Below are 21078 nucleotides of genomic sequence, written 5' to 3' on the forward strand. Positions count from 1 at the left end.
GAGCTCGGAGGTATCATCCCTCACGCAGGCGCTGCAGGAGCATGCCAGGATACTTCATACGTTGGGAGCACGTATGGAGCAGCTAGAGCGACTGATGGCGGCCTCTATGGGGGCCGCAGCGGACGCCTCCGGTTTAGCACCAGCGAGAGCTCCGGCCACATCAGGAATCCGTCTAAAGTCACCTCCTAGATATGATGGTAATCCCAAGGCCTGTAGAGGGTTTCTTAACCAGTGCGAAATAATTTTTGAGCTCCAGGCCCAAGATTTTCCTACGGAGAGAACCCGGATAGCTTATATAATGTCCCTGCTGTCCAGCCAAGCCTTAGATTGGGCGTCCCCGCTTTGGGAAAAGAACGATCCGGTGCTTCAGGATTTCCGGGGCTTCGTGGAGCACTTCAAACGAGTGTTTGAAGAACCAGGGAAGGTTACTTCAGCTACTTCTGCACTCCTGAGACTCAAACAGGGAACCCAGACCTTAGGGTTCCGCACCTTGGCCTCTGAATTGGACTGGAATAATGAAAGTCTGCTCACAACCTGCTGGCACCGCAGATTAAGGATGAGCTGGCCGGACGCGAACTTCCCACCAGGCTGGATGACCTGATTAAACTGTGCACTATGATTGATATTCGATTTCAAGAGCGGGGCAAAGAACGGCGTTCCATTGAAAGGATAGGTATGAAGACGCAGAGTCAACAAGGGCTACCACCGGCTCCTCGTACACGGGAGATTCCCCCGCAACCACCGGCAGAACCCATGCAATTAGGTCACACCCCTCTCACAAGTCAAGAAAGACAGCGACGTCGGACCCTCAACCTCTGCTTGTACTGTGGTGAGACGGGATACTACGCGGTCAACTGCCCACAGAAACCCGGCTCTTTAGGGCCAGGATTAACTGCAGGAACTGTAGTAAGCCAATCCTCTAACCTTCTGCGCACTCAGTTTCTCATGCCAGCGGTTCTTGACCTAGGTCATAAACAGGAGCACACTGAGGTCTTTTTGGATTCTGGGGCAGGTGGAAGCTTTATAACCGCATCTCTAGTCCAGCAACTGAACATTCCTACACAAGAACTACCTAAGACCATCCCGCTTTTTTCGGTGTATGGTACTATCCAAGGCTATGTAAATACTCAAACGGTGCCTTTGGGCCTACAGATTGGCGATCACCGGGAGGATATCTCTCTATATGTCCTTCCTTTAGCAGTACAACCCATCGTTTTAGGTCTTCCCTGGCTACAGACACACAACCCGGTCCTAGACTGGGGTAAAGGTGAGATCGTGGACTGGGGCGAGTCGTGCCAAAAACTTTGTTTCATCCCTGACACCGATAGTGTGGTCGGCAAACAGTTGGACCAGGATTCAGATGCATGGACGAATATTAGTGACTCTCAGGACTCTACGACTTTTACAAGGGGGATGACCTGTGCATGTGCCTTACCCCCGATCAGCCAGTGCCAAGTGGAATCCGGTAACGGGCCCAGGTCTCCAGATCTGGCCAACAGGACTGCTGAGACGCCTCCTTGGGGCCAGGGATCCCGCACTTTACGTAAGAAGTCGACCCCAGGACCTAAGCTTCAGGACAATCCGGAGCGCCGGAGATCTAAGAATCAAAAGACTAGTTCGCAGCAAACCATGGCCTGTAGCTCCACTCCAGTGCCAGGCACTCAACACCGCTTGGTAAACAAAGCCCAGTCTCGCCCTCAACTGGCCAGCTCCCGGCCGGTGCCTAAGGATATGGACATTGGAAGACTACCTTATTGTGCCAGCCAATTTCACCCAGAAGATCCAGGGAAACCCAGACCTCCCGAGAAGCCCGGGGAGGCCTTAAGGGAGGGATACTGTCACGGTTGTGCCCAGGTCCCTGGCTCGCAGTCACCTCGGTCCCCAGGGTTTAGACCTAGGGAATGCTGCGAAGTGATAGTTTACCGTTTCCCATGTTCCAGAAGATATGCTGGTCCGGTCCGGATCTTACAGCTCTCCAGATTGGGGAGTTTTTTGGAACCAAGCAGCACCCATACCTGGTGAACTCCCTTGTGACCTGCCTTTATTAACCACCTGGTAAGGTTCCTAGTTGCCTTGCAACAGTGCTCTTCAGAGGCGTTCCTTTGATGATGTAAAGTGTTGCAGTGCCTTTGTGCTTTTCGTGTTGGTGACTTTTACTCTGCTTGTTTTTTGGACTATTCTTCTGCCTGCTGCCTGCCCAGACCCGGATTGTCTATTGGACTATTCTTGTCTACAGCCTGCCCTGACCCGGCTTGTTTCTGGATTGTTCGTTTGCCTGCTGTTTTTCCTGGAACCCAGCGTGTTTCTAGTGTTCCTGGTATTTGTCAGTTTGCTGCTGTGTCCTGCCTTGTCCTGCAAGTCCTACCAGCCGCCTGAAGCCCAGAGCTCAACTCTTGGTGAAAGGTGGCCAAGTGTAGGTGAAGCCTTACTCCAGTCCACTGTGTTCCAGTTCCGGTCTGCCTTATCTGGTGTTGGGGTGATTCTCCTGCCGCTGCCACTCCTCGGCAGTGGCCCAAGGGCTCACAAACCCAGGTTCCTGCTGTGTATACGTGACACCCTAATATAACATATTCCGCCTTCCCCTCAACTGTAATAACTGTTAGAGGGTAGAAAAAGAAGACACTCTAATGCCCAACCCCAACTAAACAAATATTTATTTTTTGTCTATTAGATTGTAAGCTCTTTGAGCAGGGACTGTCTTTCTTCTATGTTTGTGCAGCGCTGCGTATGCCTTGTAGCGCTATAGAAATGCTAAATAGTAGTAGTAATATCTCAATGCAGTTTCTAGCAAGTCCACAATACACAAACAGTGGATCCAAAAGAGTCCTCTCACAAGTGGTGTTTTCTTAAACAAGGTCTTTATTTCAAATCAATAAAAGCAACCCGACACGAATCGTGTTTCGGTCGTAAAGGCCTGCGTCAGGGGTCTATGAATAAACATAAATATAATCATCAAAACCAAGTAAATCCATATATAAAAAAACATATATTTAAAAAAACATATATAGAAAATATTATATCTCTCTAATTTCTAAAAAAATATATGTATGTAAATGAAAATAAAACAACATATCTCTCTATATAAAACACACCTCCAACATTCTAATGAAGCCTCACTTTCCCAACGTTCTAAAGTGAGGCGGCAGAGACCACTTTTTGAACATCAGTGTTTGCCCCGCCCACGCGCTGCTGATTGGCTGTGCCTCAGGTGATGCACACAAAGTACGGTTCCACCCGCCCACGCACTGCTGATTGGCTGTGCCTCAGGTGATGCATACAAAGTACGGTTCCACCTCCCAAACACTCACATGGACTTAGAAACCACCAAGCCTTTGAATGGGACCGGTGCTGCAGAGGAGCAGGAGTGGGACAGCGAAGAAAATGCAGCGGCGTTCAGGAAAAAAAAAAAACGAAACGAACACACACGAGTCCCCGCCCCTTCCTGAGGAGGGGGTAGCTACCATTACGGGGACCAACCGCGAGGAAAAGCGCGGACGAAGAACGCCACTAAACAACCACTACATCGCGGACCTTACTCTGCAAGCTGTTCATAGCGGTGAGTCTCCAAGCCGGCGTTCAGTGCCTACAACAGAGACTTCCAAACACATGCGCCCTCAGCCCCGCCCCCCCTACAGAACGCCACCCACATTCCACACTAAAACCAAACCAACCCTCCCCCCAAAAAAACACCCAAACGGAAACCTCCGGCGCCCAACCCCCTCCTAAAAAAAACGGATCACAGCCCACCTGAGTGCCCAGCTGAAATCAGTGCCTACAAGGAGACCTCCAGATACATGCGCCCTCAGCCCCGTCCCCCCTACAGACCACCACCCACATTCCACACTCGAAAAAAACCCCATATCTACTCCTACTGCCTGCCTGCAACGGATCCCTCTGGTTTCAACAAAAATACAAGTGCCTACAAATACCACATCAGAGTGCCCTGCTGAATTAAGATTACTGTATCACACTCACACGCAGAGAATCACCCCCCTACCAGCCACAAAAAAAACCCCACATCTAATATGGACAATCAGCATCACTCACTAACACACATACATACAACCAAACTGCCCACCACCCAAAATGCCACACATTGCCATGGACAGACAACATCTTGCTTTCACACTCATACACACACACTCCCTCCCCAACCCCCTTAATACAAAAACTGAAACAGTAAAACCTACATCTCTCTCTTACAAACACCCACAGAATCCCATAATCCCCCCCAAAAAAACACAAACACTCATACAGAACAACCCTACCCCACAAACACCCCCCCACAAAATGGCACACACACCCACAAACACCCACAACCCCCCTCAAAACCACAAACACTCATACAGAACAACGCTACCCTACCCCACAAACACCCCTCCCCCCCAAAAAAATAGCATACACCCATAAACCCCCACAACCCCCCCTCAAACCACAAACACTCATACAGACTTTACAACTTTTAAAAAAACTCTTTTCCTTTTTAAAAAAAAAATATATCCCTTAATATCAAACAGAAAAAGAAAAAAAAAAAAAAAACCACATGCTAGCGCCCGTTTCATTTGTTTTGGAAACGGGCCTTTTTTACTAGTATTTATATAAAGGAACATACCTATTGATTTCCAATACAGAAAATAATCTTGCAGATCAAACTGACAAACAGTTAACTTCCTGCTAACTGAGATAATCTATGACAAAGGGATGATAGAAACATATTACATATCATATCATGAGATGCATGTAAAAGCATTTTTTGTATTGCACAAAAGCATATGACAATAATAAACATAAATATCCAAATATGTGAAAAATATATATAATAAATATATTTTAAAAACATATATAAAAGATATACAAAAAAAGGATGGATGGTTTATATTAACATTAAAAACAACTGCGGATGTGTGTACATGCATATTATGAAAACAAAGTATTATGATGAGGAATCCCAAATACATCTCAGCTTAGTTAAAAAATCAATAATACCCATGGAGTCATTATGTATATTGGTAACTATGCACCAAACAGAAACCGGGTAATAAAGATACAGATCTCAAAAAGACAATACAAACACAGATATATATGCAAAATGTGCCAAAGAAACAAAAAAAATCCTTTAAAAATTAAAATAATAACAAAATGTAAAAATGTATGGACATGATTGGAAAAGAATATATAAAATGGAAAAACATAAATCAAAAAAAAAGGGAAAAAGAATATATTATAAGAAAAATATGTATTTGTATAATAAAAAATAAAATAATAACAACATTTAAAAATTATTATAAAAAGAGATGATTTTCAAAGTAATTATGAAGATATATGGAAATATATGTAATATATGTAAATTGGAAAACAGGATGGCATCACTGACAATAAGTTTTGAACTAAAATGTATTTCCATAATGACGTCCCAGCATACATGCAGCGCTAGTATAAAAGAAAATAGAAAAAAATATAAAATAAAAGGAATATACCACATGTGCCCATGTATTCTGACTCAAAAGGCAAAAAAAAAGAAGAAGTGAATCCACTTCTTTTGGCGCACAAAGTACATTTAAAAGGGAAATAAAATTCATACAGTGTAGCCGAAAACAGCGTTGCTTGTTATGACACTAAGCAACTAAGTTAAAATGAATAGCATGATGGCGTCGCAGCAAATATGCTGCGCCGGTGTAAAAGATAATGGAAAAATAAAATATCCTATATAATAATTCTCACCACCAACATTCTAATGTGTCTGCTTGTGTCCATGGCTCCTTCGGAGTTGCTGAACTAGGCTCCGTAGCCAGGTTGACATCACTCACAGCTGATTCCCAGGCAGGGGGAAGAGTAGGGAAACACGCGGAGCAAGTGACAGGGAGCAGCGCATCAAACAACAACCCTCCTCTCCCCTGCCCCCCTCCAGCCACCCATGTCCTGCGATCCTCCGTTCCCCCTGCCCCCCCCCCTCCAGTCACCCATGTCCAACGATCCTGCTCTTTCACCTGCCCCTCCTTCATCCACCCAGGTTGTGTAACCAATTCTTCGGGGCAGGCAGGAAAGATCCCTAGTCCTGCCTGCCCGCTGCTGGCACTGGTGCTCCCCCGCTGCCGGATCGCTGTTCAAAATGGCCACCGATACTTACAAGGGCAGCCTCCAAGACTTCAGCAGAAGTCTCGCGAGTCTGCCATTGGAAGTCTTGGTGGCCATTTTGAACAGCGATCCGGCAGCGGGGGAGCGTCAGCGCCAGCACCAGCAGCAGGCAGGCAGGACCGGGGATCTTTCCTGCCTGCCCCGAAGAATTGGTTACACAACCTAGGTGGATGAAGGAGGGGCAGGTGAGAGAGCAGGGTCATTGGACATGGGTGGCTGGAAGGGGGGCAGGGGGAGAGTAAGGTCGCTGGACATGGGTGGCTGCAGTGGGGGCAGGGGAGAGGAGGGTCGCAGGACATGGGTGGCTGGAGGGGAGGCAGGGGGAGAGTAGGGTCGCTGGACATGGGTGGCTGAAGGGGGGGCAGGGGAGAGGAGGGTCGTTGTTTGATGCGCCGCTCCCTGCCACTTGCTCCGCGTGTTTCCCTACTCCTCCCCCTACCTAGGAATCAGCTGTGAGTGACGTCAGCCTGGGTGGCTGGAGGGGGGGCAGGGGAGAGGAGGGTCGCTGGTTATGGGTGGCTGGAGGGAGGGGTGAGGGGGGTCCTGAGACCAGAAAGGTGGGGGTGGAAGGGGGGCCTCAAACCATAAAGGGAGGGGGAAGGGGGCACACACTCACTCACTCTCTGTCTCTCACATACACTCTCTCTCTCTCAAACATACACTCCGAGGAAAACCTTGCTAGCGCCTGTTTCATTTCTGACAGAAACGAGCCTTTTTTACTAGTTAGTTATAAATATGTTAAATAGCACAAGTCCCAATACAGATCCACTGTTCACCCTCCTCCATTGAGAAAAATTACCATTTAACCCTACCCTCTGTTTTCTGTCCAATTACCAGTTCCTAATCCATACCAGAACCCTGCCTCCTAATCCACGACTAATTTTCACAAGTCTCTCATGAGGAACTATCAAACAAAAATAGGAGCAAAAGGTATAATCAATAGCTTATGTTACATTCCAGGGAGGGGGGTGGGATATTAGGGGACTAAGGTTATAAATGGAGTGAAGGGGGGGATGGGGTAGGGGGAAAGGCACTGGGGATATTACAGATTTCACCTTATGGGATGGAAAGGTGATTAGAATAGCAGGGGAATTCATAGGGGGGAATATAGTGGGTGGGAATTGTGCAAAGGGACCAGCTAGAAATTAACCGGTTGAGATGATGTTCTGTTATAAGAGTTAGAGGAACAGTTTGCAGGTTGTGACATTAGAAGGAGATAATGTAACGTGACCAACATACAAGCTGTTGTACAGTTAATGCTTTTATGGCATGATGGTTTCTAAATGTATAAACTATTCAATAAGAATTTCAAGTTAAAAAAAAATCAATAGTTTATCCCGTAAGCAGAGCAATCTATGATACAGTGGGTATAATGGTGAACAGTGATTCTATACAAACTCACATATACTCAGATAAGTAAACTCTTGTTGCAAATGATAATGTACAATTAGTAGGAAAGGGTGCAAAAGGGGGAAAATGTAATAAAAAAATAAAGGAAATGTGGAGTGAACAATGTGACAATAAATGAAATGCTGGACATTTCTATAAAAAAAACATTATAGCAAACATATAAATTGCGAGTGACCGTACTCACCGCAAATGCGCAGTAGAGACCAACATTCAAGGAGCAACACTCCAAACCCCGCCTCCACCAGCAGCTCCTGTACCGAACGTAATGCAGCCAATAGGGAGGTTAGGAGGGGGCGTGGAAATTGGAGGAGGACATAATGCAGCCAATAGGGAGGGGAGGGGCGTGGAAAACGGAAGAGGACGTAATGCAGCCAATAGGGAGGGAAGGAGGGGGCGTGGAAATCGGAGGAGGACATAATGCAGCCAATAGGGAGGGGAGGGGGCATGGAAAATGAAGGAGGATGTAATGCAGCCAATAGGGAGGGAAGGAGGGGGCGTGGAAATTGGAGGAGGACGTAATGCAGCCAATAGGGAGGGGAGGGGCGTGGAAAACGGAAAGAGGACGTAATGCAGCCAATAGGGAGGGAAGGAGGGGGCGTGGAAATCGGAGGAGGACATAATGCAGCCAATAGGGAGGGGAGGGGGCGTGGAAAATGAAGGAGGATGTAATGCAGCCAATAGGGAGGGAAGGAGGGGGCGTGGAAATTGGAGGAGGACGTAATGCAGCCAATAGGGAGGGGAGGAGGGGGCGTGAAATCGGAGGACATAATGCAGCCAATAGGGAGGGGAGGGGGCGTGGAAAACGGAAGAGGACGTAATGCAGCCAATAGGGAGGGGAGGGGGCGTGGAAAACGAAGTAGGACGTAATGCAGCCAATAGGGAGGGAAGGAGGGGGCGTGGAAATTGTAGGAGGACGTAATGCAGCCAATAGGGAGGGGAGGGGGCTTGGAAAACGGAGGAAGATGTAATGCAGCCAATAGGGAGGGGGCGTGGAAATCGGAGGAGGACGTAATGCAGCCAATAGGGAGGGGGCGTGGAAATCGGAGGAGGACGTAATGCAGCCAATAGGGAGGGGAGGGGGCGTGGAAATCGGAGGAGGACCTAATGCAGCCAATATGAAGGGGAGGGGGCATGGAAATTGAAGGAGGACGTAATGCAGCCAATAGGGAGGGAAGGAGGGGGCGTGGACATCAATGGGGGAGGGAGGATGGAGAAGAGAACCACCATGTACAAGGGCACAGCAGGAACGACGAAGTGGCCGAGGCAACTAAAAAAACCCGCAGCAGAAACCAAGCAGGGATCAAAAAACGTTCTGGGGCCAACAGAAAAAGGTAAACAGGTGTATTCACACACAACACACACACACACTCTAAACACACACACACACACACACACACACACACACACACACACACACACACACACACAACAGCAGGAGGCAGCAGAAGGGGCGGAACAACAACATGTATGCGGGAAGGGGGGAGGGAGACCGGCACACGACTGAAAAATGAGCCTGCGTTTCAAACTGCTCTAACAACTGCCTAAAAGGAGACACTGAACCTCCACTGCCACAAAGCTCCAACAACTGACTACAAGGAGACACTGAACCTCCACTGACACACAGCTCCAACAACTGACTACAAGGAGACACTGAACCTCCACTGCCACACAGCTCCAACAACTGACTACAGGGAGACACTGAACCTCCACTGCCACACAGCTCTAACAACTGACTACAAGGAGACACTGAAACTCCTCTGCCACACAGCTCCAACAACTGACTACAAGGAGACACTGAACCTCCACTGCCACAAAGCTCCAACAACTGACTACAAGGAGACACTGAACCTCCACTGCCACACAGCTCCGACAACTGACTACAAGGAGACACTGAACCTCCACTGCCACACAGCTCCGACAACTGACTACAAGGAGACACTGAACCTCCACTGCCACACAGCTCCAACAACTGACTACAAGGAGACACTGAACCTCCACTGCCACAAAGCTCCAACAACTGACTACAAGGAGACACTGAACCTCCACTGCCACACAGCTGCAACAACTGACTACAAGGAGACACTGAACCTCCACTGACACACAGCTGCAACAACTGACTACAAGGAGACACTGAACCTCCACTGCCACACAGCTCCAACAACTGACTACAAGGAGACACTGAACCTCCACTGACACACAGCTCCAACAACTGACTACAAGGAGACACTGAACCTCCACTGACACACAGCTCCAACAACTGACTACAAGGAGACACTGAACCTCCACTGCCACACAGCTCCAACAACTGACTACAGGGAGACACTGAACCTCCACTGCCACACAGCTCTAACAACTGACTACAAGGAGACACTGAACCTCCACTGACACACAGCTCCAACAACTGACTACAAGGAGACACTGAACCTCCACTGCCACACAGCTCTAACAACTGACTACAAGGAGACACTGAACCTCCACTGCCACACAGCTCTAACAACTGACTAGAAGGAGACACTGAACCTCCACTGCCACACAGCTCCAACAACTGACTACAAGGAGACACTGAACCTCCACTGCCACACAGCTCTAACAACTGACTACAAGGAGACACTGAACCTCCACTGCCACACAGCTCCAACAACTGACTACAAGGAGACACTGAACCTCCACTGCCACACAGCTCTAACAACTGACTACAAGGAGACACTGAACCTCCACTGCCACACAGCTCTAACAACTGACTAGAAGGAGACACTGAACCTCCACTGCCACACAGCTCTAACAACTGACTACAAGGAGACACTGAACCTCCACTGCCACACAGCTCTAACAACTGACTACAAGGAGACACTGAACCTCCACTGCCACACAGCTCTAACAACTGACTAGAAGGAGACACTGAACCTCCACTGCCACACAGCTCCAACAACTGACTACAAGGAGACACTGAACCTCCACTGCCACACAGCTCTAACAACTGACTACAAGGAGACACTGAACCTCCACTGACACACAGCTCCAACAACTGACTACAAGGAGACACTGAACCTCCACTGCCACACAGCTCCAACAACTGACTACAAGGAGACACTGAACCTCCACTGACACACAGCTCCAACAACTGACTACAAGGAGACACTGAACCTCCACTGACACACAGCTCCAGCAACTGACTACAAGGAGACACTGAACCTCCACTGCCACACAGCTCCAACAACTGACTACAAGGAGACACTGAACCTCCACGGACACACAGCTCCAACAACTGACTACAAGGAGACACTGAACCTCCACCGCCACACAGCTCCAACAACTGACTACAAGGAGACACTGAACCTCCACGGACACACAGCTCCAACAACTGACTACAAGGAGACACTGAACCTCCACCGCCACACAGCTGCAACAACTGACTACAAGGAGACACTGAACCTCCACTGCCACACAGCTCTAACAACTGACTACAAGGAGACACTGAACCTCCACTGACACACAGCTCCAACAACTGACTACAAGGAGACACTGAACCTCCACTGACACACAGCTCCAACAACTGACTACAAGGAGACACTGAACCTCCACTGCCACACAGCTCCAACAACTGACTACGAGGAGACACTGAACCTCCACGGACACACAGCTCCAACAACTGACTACAAGGAGACACTGAACCTCCACCGCCACACAGCTCCAACAACTGACTACAAGGAGACACTGAACCTCCACTGCCACACAGCTCCAACAACTGACTACAAGGAGACACTGAACCTCCACTGACACACAGTTCAAACAACTGACTACAAGGAGACACTGAACCTCCATTGACACACAGCTCCAACAACTGACTACAAGGAGACACTGAACCTCCATTGACACACAGCTCCAACAACTGACTACAAGGAGACACTGAACCTCCACTGAGACAGGGAGTACTAACAGCTCACAAGCACTCTCTCTCACTCACTCACACACTCTCTCTCATTCACTCACTCACACACACACACAGAGACACCCAAGCACACACACACTAGCTGCTCACTCTCACACTCACTGTCTCTTTGGGAGGGCAGGGAACAGAGGACTGTGGCTTGACATGGGGTGAGGGAAGAGGACAGAGGAGGGTTGCTGGACATGGGGGGAGGACAGGGGACAGAGCAGACTTGCTACACATGGAGGTGAAATTAAAAAAAAACTCGCCCGTTTTAACGGGCTTAACGGCTAGTATCTATATAAATAAAACCCACCTCAAACATTCTGAAGCTCACTCCGTGGCAGTAAAGCACTAAAGCACTGAACTCCTGCACTCTTGGTAGGACTCTTGGTAGGCTAGGGTATCAGGAACACTCACCCTCACTCATAGGTCCGCCCTCAGCCACGCCCCATCTCTCTATATAAAACGCACCACCAACATTCTGAAGCCTCACTTTTCCAACGTTCTAAATGTGAGGCGCTAGAGATCAATTTTTCATCCATGACTGTCTGCCCCGCCCACACGTCAAACGTGATGACCTCGTGGGCGGAGCAATGACACTCACAGACCGTGTAGCACGTCTGATTGGCTGAGTTGGGTGAAGCCAAGGATGACGTCGCCAGCACAGCTGCTCCACAAAAAAACAAGGAAAGGGGGAGGAGTAGGGAAACACGCGTAGCGTGTTTCCCTACTCCTCCCCCTGCCTAGGAATTCATGCAACTCAGCACCCCCCCCTTCCGATACAAACACTAAACAAAACTCCCCCCCCCCCAATGCATCGGCACCTTTTTTTGCCCGCCCCGCGCCCCTCCCCCCCCCCCCCCGACACTCCGGCCGAGTCCTTGCACTTAGTTTTTTTTTTTTAACACTCACAACGCACGAACGATGCAGCCGGCAGCGATTGAAAGAGGCTGTCTGGGCTGGCAGGTGTCTGCGTCGGAGCTTCCCTCACCCTCTGCGAGTCCCGCGAAACAGGAAGTTATAACAACGAAGGCGGGACTTGCAGAGGGTGAGGGAAGCTCCGACGCAGACGCCAGCCCAGACAGCCTCTTTCAATCGCTGCTGGCTGCATCGTTCGCACGTTCTGAGTCTTTAAAAAAAAAAACTAAGTGCAGGACTCGCCCGGAGTGTCGCGGGGAGGGGGGGAGGATTGGGGAGAGAAAGAGGGAAACCAACAGAGGGAAGGATTGGGGAGAGAGAGGGAAACCAACAGCGGGAAGGATTGGGGAGAGAGAGAGAAAGAGGGAAACCAACAGAGGGAAGGATTGGGAGAGAGGGAAACCAACAGAGGGAAGGATTGGGGAGAGAGAGAAAGAGGGAAACCAAAAGAGGGAAAGAGGAAAACAAACAGAGGGAAGGATTGGGGAGAGAGGGAAAGAGGGAAACCAACAGAGGGAAGGATTGGGGAAAGAGGGAACCCAACAGAGGGAAGGATTGGGGAGAGAGGGAAAGAGGGAAACCAACAGAGGGAAGGATTGGGGAGAGAGAGGGAAACCAACAGAGGGAAGGATGGGGAGAGAGAGGGAAAAACAGATGGAAGGATTGGGGAGAGAGGGGAAAAACAGATGGAAGGATTGGGGAGAGAGAGGGAAAACAGATGGAAGGATGGGGAGAGAGGGGAAAAACAGATGGAAGGATGGGGAGAGAGAGGGAAACACAGATGGAAGGATTGGGGAGAGAGGGAAAAACATGGAAGGATGGGGAGAGAGAGGGAAAACAGATGGAAGGATGGGGAGGAGAGAGGGGGGAAAAACAGATGGAAGGATGGGGAGAGAGAGGGAAAACGGAAAGGATGGGGAGAGAAAGAGGGAAGACGCTGGATGGAAGAATGCAGAAAGAAATAGGGGAGACACTGGAAGGATGGAGAGAGAAAGCAGAGCTGCTGGAAGGAAAAGGGGAATAGAGAAAGACTGGAGAATAAGAGGAAGGGGCATGAGGAGAACAAGGGTGAGGAAAAGATGAAAAGCCACAGGTAGATGAAGGACATTAAAGAATGGATAGTAAAAATGAATTAAATCTGGGCAGAGAGAGAGCCCGAAAAATATTGAAGAAAGCAAAGAAAAACGAGACAAAAATGACAAATGGCACAGAAGACTTAAGCGAAAACAAAGGAAAGCAGAATCACAGGACTGGGACCAATATGCAAAGAAAAACAGTCACCAGACAACAAAGGTAGAAAAAATCATTTTATTTTCATTTTAGTGTTTGTAATATGTCCAATTTGAGAATTTACATTGGCTGTCTTATTTTGCACTGGGTATACTGGAGCTGTAAGAGCTTACAGAGATTATTTATCATGAAAAAAAAAAACACGTTATTTTTTTCTCCTATAGTACTATAATATCTCTCTATATAAAACGCACCTCCAACGTTCTAATGAAGCCTCTTGTTAGCCAACATTCTAAGTGAAGGGGGTGAGATCGCATTGTCTGCCCCGCCCACGCGTCAAACGTGATGACGTCGAGGGCGGAGCCATAACACTCAACCAATCGCATCGCTCGGCAGCGAAGCGTCAGGGAAGGAGGCGGTGCTCTCGACGTCTAGCCTTCCCTTCGCTGTGGTCCGCCTTCTTCTGACGTCAAGGATGACGTCAAAAGAAGGCGGAACACAGCGAAGGGAAACCTAGACGTCGGGAGCACCGCCTCCTTCCCTGACGCTTCGCTGCCGGAACCGCCACGGAGGTAAATTTAAAAACAAGGGAAAAAAAAAAAAACATGTTGGGGGAGAGAAGAGGGTGGCCACTAAAGTACAACAATGGCAGCGGGAGGGCAGGGGAGAAACGACAGCATGGATGCGAAGGGGGGGGGGGGGAGAAGAGGCCGGGCCAGGCTGGGACATGGGAGAGAGAGTAGCATGGATGCGAGGGGGGGTCATGGAAGGGAGAGAGGGGACTTGCTCGAAAAGGATGAATGCAGACGGCAGGGGACAGAGGAGCATGGATGGCCATGGATTGGGAGGGGAGGGCTCAGGGAGAGAGGGGAATTGCTGGAAAGGGATGAATGGAGGAGGCAGGGGACAGAGGAGCATGGATGGGCATGGATTGGGAGGGCAGGGCTCAGGGAGAGAGGGCAATTGCTGGAAAGGGATAAATGCAGGGGACAGATGGGCATGGATGGATATGGATTGCAGGGCAGGCCTCAAGGAGAGAGGGGAATTGCTGGATAGGGATGAATGGAGGGGCCAGGTGACAAAGGAGCATGGATGGGCATGGATTGGAAGGGCAGGACTCAGGAAGAGGGTATTGCTGGATAGGGATGAATGGAGGGCACAGATGGGCATGGATGGATATGGATTGCAGGCAGGCCTCAGGCAGAGAGGGGAATTGCTGGATAGGGATGAATGGAGGGGCCAGGTGACAGAGGAGCATGGATTGGAAGGGCAGGACTCAGGAGAGGGGAATTGCTGGATAGGGATGAATGGAGGGCACAGATGGGCATGGATGCATATGGATTGCAGGGCAGGCCTCAGGCAGAGAGGGGAATTGCTGGATAGGGATGAATGGAGGGGCCAGGTGACAGAGGAGCATGGATTGGAAGGGAAGGACTCAGGAAGAGGGGAATTGCTGGATAGGGATGAATGGAGGGCACAGATGGGCATGGATGGATATGGATTGCAGGGCAGGCCTCAGGCAGAGAGGGGAATTGCTGGATAGGGATGAATGGAGGGGCCAGGTGACAGAGGAGCATGGATTGGAAGGGCAGGACTCAGGAACAGGGGAATTGCTGGATAGGATGAATGGAGGGCACAGATGGGCATGGATGGATATGGATTGCAGGGCAGGCCTCAGGCAGAGAGGGGAATTGCTGGATAGGGATGAATGGAGGGGGCAGGTGACAGAGGAACATGATGGCCATGGATTGGGAGGGCAGGGCTCAGGGAGAGAGGGGAATTGCTGGAAAAGGATGAATGGAGGGGCAGGTCACAGATGGCATGGATTGGGAGGGCAGGGCTCACACTCTCTCTCTCATATACAACGTCTTTCTGACTCTCACTCTCACACACTCTATCTCACACTGTATCACATTCACTCTCTATGTGCCACACACTCACTTGATCTCATACACTCACTCTCACAGAGAATCTGTGTCTCACACACACTCTCTCTCTCGCCCACACACTCTCATTCTCACACACCACTCTGTCACAAACACACTCACACCCACACTCACTCTCTCTCTCACACACTCACTCTGACTCTCAAACAGTCACTCTCACATACACTCTCCCAAACATACACACTCCGAGGAAAACCTTGCTAGCGCCCGTTTCAATTTGTGTCAGAAACGGGCCTTTTTTACTAGTATTAGTAGAAAAGGCCCGTTTCTGGTTCTAATGAAACAGGCGCTAGCAAGGTTTTCCACTGAGTGTTTATGTTTGAGAGAGTGTCTGTGAGAGTGACTGTGTGAGAGAGAGAGTGAATGTGCAAGTGTGTGTGTGTGACAGAGTAAGGGTGGTTGCAACTGTGTCTGTGAGAGTGGGTGTATGTGAGAGTGAGTGTGTATGCGAGACAGTGAGTGTCCTCCCCTCTCCCCCCTCTCATGTCTCAGGACCCCCTCCCCCTTTGGTTTGAGGATTCCCTCCCCCCCCCCCCCCGTGTTCTTGGGGACCCCCCTTCCTCCCTCTCTGGTCTTAGGGAACCCCCTCTCTGTTATTTGGGACCCCCCCTCCCCTCCCCTCTCCATAGTTTACCTTTCAGTTGTAAGGTGCCCCCTTTCCTTCCTTCCTTCCTTTCCTCCCTCCCTCCCAGTTTCAGGGTTTGTCTGATTCCCCTTTCTTTGTAGCAGCAGTAGCTCCTATGTTTGTTTTTTTAGTGTACTGGAATGACAGTTGCGTATTGGAGTGGAAACTGAGATTAACCAAAGGGCTTCCTTGCTTAGTGTGGTGTGCTTGGCTCTCTTCCACTCTTGTGGGTTATACTCCTGGGGCATGTCATAGGTTTGTTTGGTGGCAGCGCTGGAGTCTGACCCAGTGCTCTTTCCCTCCCCCCTGTTGCGAGTCGCCAGTGGACCCTGTCCATGACCCCGGCCTGAGCCCTCATCTGCCGGCGCCCTCCCTCTTTTTCCTGTCCGTGAGTCGTTCTGTTTTTGCAGATGGGTGGGGGGGCGGGGTTTTGTCTCTGAGGGGTCTCCTTCTGGAGGTCCGTTTCTCTTGTTCCACCCTGGATTTGTTTAGGCATTGCTGCGCCCACGACGTCATCACGTTTGATGCGTGGGCGGGGCAGGCATTCATGGTTGAAAATAAAACGCACCCTCGTTCAGAGTGCCCTACTGTTGTCGCTGTGCTTCGGGGGGGGTGGAGGCCCTGCGTAGGTCGCTGTTTCTCGCTGTGCGTCGGGGGGGGGAGCGTAGGAGGGCGGTGGAACTGTCGATTGCTGAGTGTCATAGCCCCACCCTCCATGTCATCACGTTGTGACGCGAGGGCGGGGCAGACACTCATGGATCTTGCAACTACAAATTTACATTTAGAATGTTGGGGTTGTGAATTATGTGTGGATGGGACGTGGCTGAGGGCGGGGTCTATGAGTGAGAGTGAGTGGTGCTGACAGCCTAGAAGACTACAGGGCTTCAGTGTTTCCCACACAGCGAGGTTCAGAACATTGGAGGTGAGATTTATATATATATATATATATATATATATATATATATACACTGACACACACACACACACACACATAATATATACACAAAATGCTTCTGAAAAACAAAAGAAAAAAAAAAGAGGTGTATCATGCATGAAGAAGTAATTAAAAGAAAAAAAAAGTGAATTAAACACTCTGAGAAGCAGCGGAGGTAAAAGTAAAAAGTACCTGTAATAGTTTTATATTGAAATGACTGCGAGGGTACACTGATGGAAAGCCTATAGGGAAAATCGCATGGAAATGACAAGTGATGACACAAAAAAGTGATGATTGGGGAACGAGTGATTGTGAAGAAAGACAATCAAGAATCATGAATCAGAGAAAAGTTCTAGTAAGAAAATGTCAAACATGCAAAAGGCTGCATGAAACTTAAATGCAAATGGAGGGCAAGAGATGGCAGACTTCTGGATTTGAGTTTGACTGAGTGAGCTCAAGAATATTTATCAAAAGAGCATATATCCCTCACAAATTTGGCTGATTTTTTGAGATACATGTGAAAGTCTTGCAAGACATATGCTTAAAGTTTTGCTTCATGAACAAAATTCCTTTGACAGATTCAACAAGCAGGGAAACAGAGGAGATCGGCAATGCCTTTCTTTCTCTTTAGAACCCCCATATGTACAGACTGACTGATGGTTTCTCTCAGGACGTGGGTAGATGTGTTGGTCAGGATGTGGGTAGATGTGTTGGTTATTGGCACATAACAAAAAAAAAAAAAGAGGATATTTTCCTAAAAATTAAAAACTTGAAGGATATATTTGAAGAAGTCTAAAAGGAGGACATGTTCTTTTAAAAGAGGCCTTATGGTAACCCTACACAGACCTGATTAAAATAAATTTTTGAGCACACTTGGATAAGCTGCCTCCAGAGGGAAGCTCTCTTTGACACGATTCAAATACTACAATGAACGTCAGCAGTAAATTTGAGAGACTGAGATCATACTCCACATACCCTGGGGCTTAGGAGTGAGGGTTCATTACTGTGATAGTATGCACAAATGAACTAATTTGAACATACTGACCCCTCAAAAAAAGTTACACATCACAATCCATTTACATATACAACTGTATGACACATTACCCTTCCAAACATACCTACAGATCCCCACATTTATAATTGCCTTTCAAAAATATATTAAAGTGGTTTACAATGAATTATAAAGTTTAATACAAACAAAATGATAAATTAAAACAACCAAAATGACATCAATGCAATAAAACCTAATTCTAATCAATTTAAAAAAAATCAACAATTCATGTTATTTGAAGGATGTTATTAGATGACAGATAGACAGGCTGTCTTATCTTACCTCACACACCACCTACAAATATAAAAAAAAAAAAAAAACATATTGCCTCCTCCCAAAAACTTCCCACAAACCTCCATACACGAACCACCTCACCACAAACTCCCCCACACACAACCCACTAATACACAAACCACCTCACCACAAACTCCCACACACACAACCCACTACCCACCAATACGCATGCTTGCACATCCATCCTAACATAGCCCTATACTCATCACACACAACCCAACTATACCACCCACACTATCATCTACAAATCTATGTTAAAATGCATTCCCCAAGCTATGCCTCTGTATGCCTTCTCTACTTATCTAGTAATCACGGCTTGAGACATTTTGAAGATCGCTGGAACACCTAGGAATATTTTCTTTTCACTGGAACAAAATTTGTCAGGAAAAAAACAAAGAGACCAATGTTTCCCCAGTACCATCCAGTACTATGGAAGTTAAAGATATGTTGTTAATACCCAGTGTACCTGAATGTAACTCAGCTTGAGCTACTACTGAAAAAAGCTGCAAGCAAATCCAAGTAAATTAATTGGCTGAGAGTTTAGCAGGTACTCACCTATTCTCTCCAGCACAACACTATCCCACTGCTTCTTGGCCAGTGTAAACTTACGATTCAGTTTCCAGCTCAATAGTGTGGTAAGCTCCCATCTACAAGAAGAAGAGATCTGAGTGAAGAGGGATCTCATATACTGAAATGCCACAGTTCTCAATTTCAAGGACACAGCTGGGTGATTAGATTTCAAATACTGAAGGTTGCAACTCCCTCTCCTTAGTACCGTACATAATCGTTTTCCTGAATATTGGTGCCTTTCACCCGTAGCTGGCAAGCCTGGGAGTCAAAGTCAATAGTCTCAACGCAGATAGTGAGAGTGGTGCGGATGCGATTGCTGCCCACGCTGCCTGTGGAGGATTCCATTTGCACTTTCCTGTCACAGGAATAGCACATGTTATTTATTAAATTATTAGGATTTATTTAACATCTTTTTGAAAGAATTCACTCAAGGCTGTGTACAGCAAGAAATAAATCAAACATAAGCAATAGATAATTACAGCCATAAAATTATTCAAATAACAATACAAGTATGGCATAGTATACTACTTACAATGTCAACACAATACGTAATGCAGCACGTTAATTTTATAAGGACCACTGCTCCTATAAATTTCAGCTCCGCTTTCAGCTTATGGGAATATATATGAGCAACCCACTCCTCTCATCATTCACTGTCTGGTCCCTTCTCTCTGCCCTCTATTTCTTTTCACCTTATCTCCTTACTCTATACCATCCTTTCACCCATTGGTGAAGCTTTTAAGTTGCCCTATCTTCCTTTTTCTCAAAACCCATGCTGTCTCTCTGCCTTCCTCCGACTTGCTGGTTTGTGCTTCTCAGGAAGTCTCTCTTGATAGGAGGTCTCAGGTTATTTCTTCTGTCCATTCTCTCACCTGATGGTGGAGGCTCTCAAGCTGTCTCCTATCTGCAGCAAGTTGTAGGTGTGCCACATGTCCTGGCTCCTCTGGAACCAGCGTCACCTGGCTTGAGATCCAGCATCCAGCAGAAAAACAAACAAGGAAAGAAACAGAAGGGAGCATTTTAATCAACTTTCCTCCTGTCTTGGTACAGATCACATCAAAGAGCATCACTTTTTTTATATAATTAAAGTAACTCCACCCCTCTCCTTTTACACTTGAAAGGCTACTAATACTTGGAGAGCAATTTATGAGTTGTTCACATTAAGACACAACCCCAGGTATATTTTACCCCAAATCTACACCAATTTTCAGTATGAAAGCACATGCATTCTTTTCCTTTGAAGCTTGATGCAGAGGGATATTTGCACCTGATTTTGTGAAGGAATTATTTCAAGGAAAATATACGTAGATTTTATTTTTTAAACACCATCTTTTTTGGATGTCTCACCATTTCAGAGAAAAACACTGTTCAGAACAATAGTCAAACCAACAGAAAAAGCATTAATCATTGTGTCTCTCAAACCACATCACCATTAGTTATACGTAACACATGCCATTATCCGGCCGTTAGTCAAATCCCAAGAAACATACATCACATTTTTCATGTATAACCCCTCTAACCTCCCTACCCCCACCCTCCCACTCCCCTAACCAAAACAGGAAAAATCATGTTAAACATAGGAGGAAGCTAAATACATCAGCCCATTTTCAAAGCACTCAGCCTTCCAAAGTTCCATAGGTTTCTATGGAACTTTGGAAGGCTAAGTGCTTTGAAAATATGCCTCCTAACATTAATTTGTGCAAGGTACTGTATTAAGCCCATAAATATCATAATACAAAGTTGCCACTCAATATTTGGATAGCCCAACAGACATACCCCTTATACATTCAAGAGCAGACTACGCTCCTTATGTGTAAGCATAGACCAATAAGGTTCCCAAACGTCCTGGAAAAGTTTCCACTGAGACTAAGGTCTTTTACCCACTAACTTGCGCTTGAAGAGGGCCATATCAAAAAATAATGTATGCCACATTGATAACCGGGGAACTCTGTGCATTCGCCACTGGGTAAGAATAACCTTTCTGGCCAAAGTAAGGCCTTTGCCAAAAAAAAACACTGCGCGTCTGACTCCACC

At 47.6% G+C, this 21078-nt stretch overlaps 1 protein-coding gene across 1 annotated transcript in view; it reads right to left on the bottom strand.

The window, feature by feature from the left end:
* The window catches only part of PELO (pelota mRNA surveillance and ribosome rescue factor), a 368678-nt gene extending 348567 nt beyond the window's left edge, over positions 1 to 20111 (bottom strand). The window contains 4 exon segments of the mRNA XM_030210814.1: positions 19030 to 19121; positions 19250 to 19399; positions 19917 to 19982; positions 19984 to 20111. Of these exon segments, the coding sequence (XP_030066674.1) occupies positions 19030 to 19121; positions 19250 to 19399; positions 19917 to 19982; positions 19984 to 20111 (436 nt within the window).
* Between the last annotated feature and the right edge of the window lie 967 nt (positions 20112 to 21078).

Source organism: Microcaecilia unicolor, chromosome 7 (assembly GCF_901765095.1).
Source record: "Microcaecilia unicolor chromosome 7, aMicUni1.1, whole genome shotgun sequence".
NCBI classification, from domain to species: Eukaryota; Metazoa; Chordata; class Amphibia; order Gymnophiona; family Siphonopidae; genus Microcaecilia; species Microcaecilia unicolor.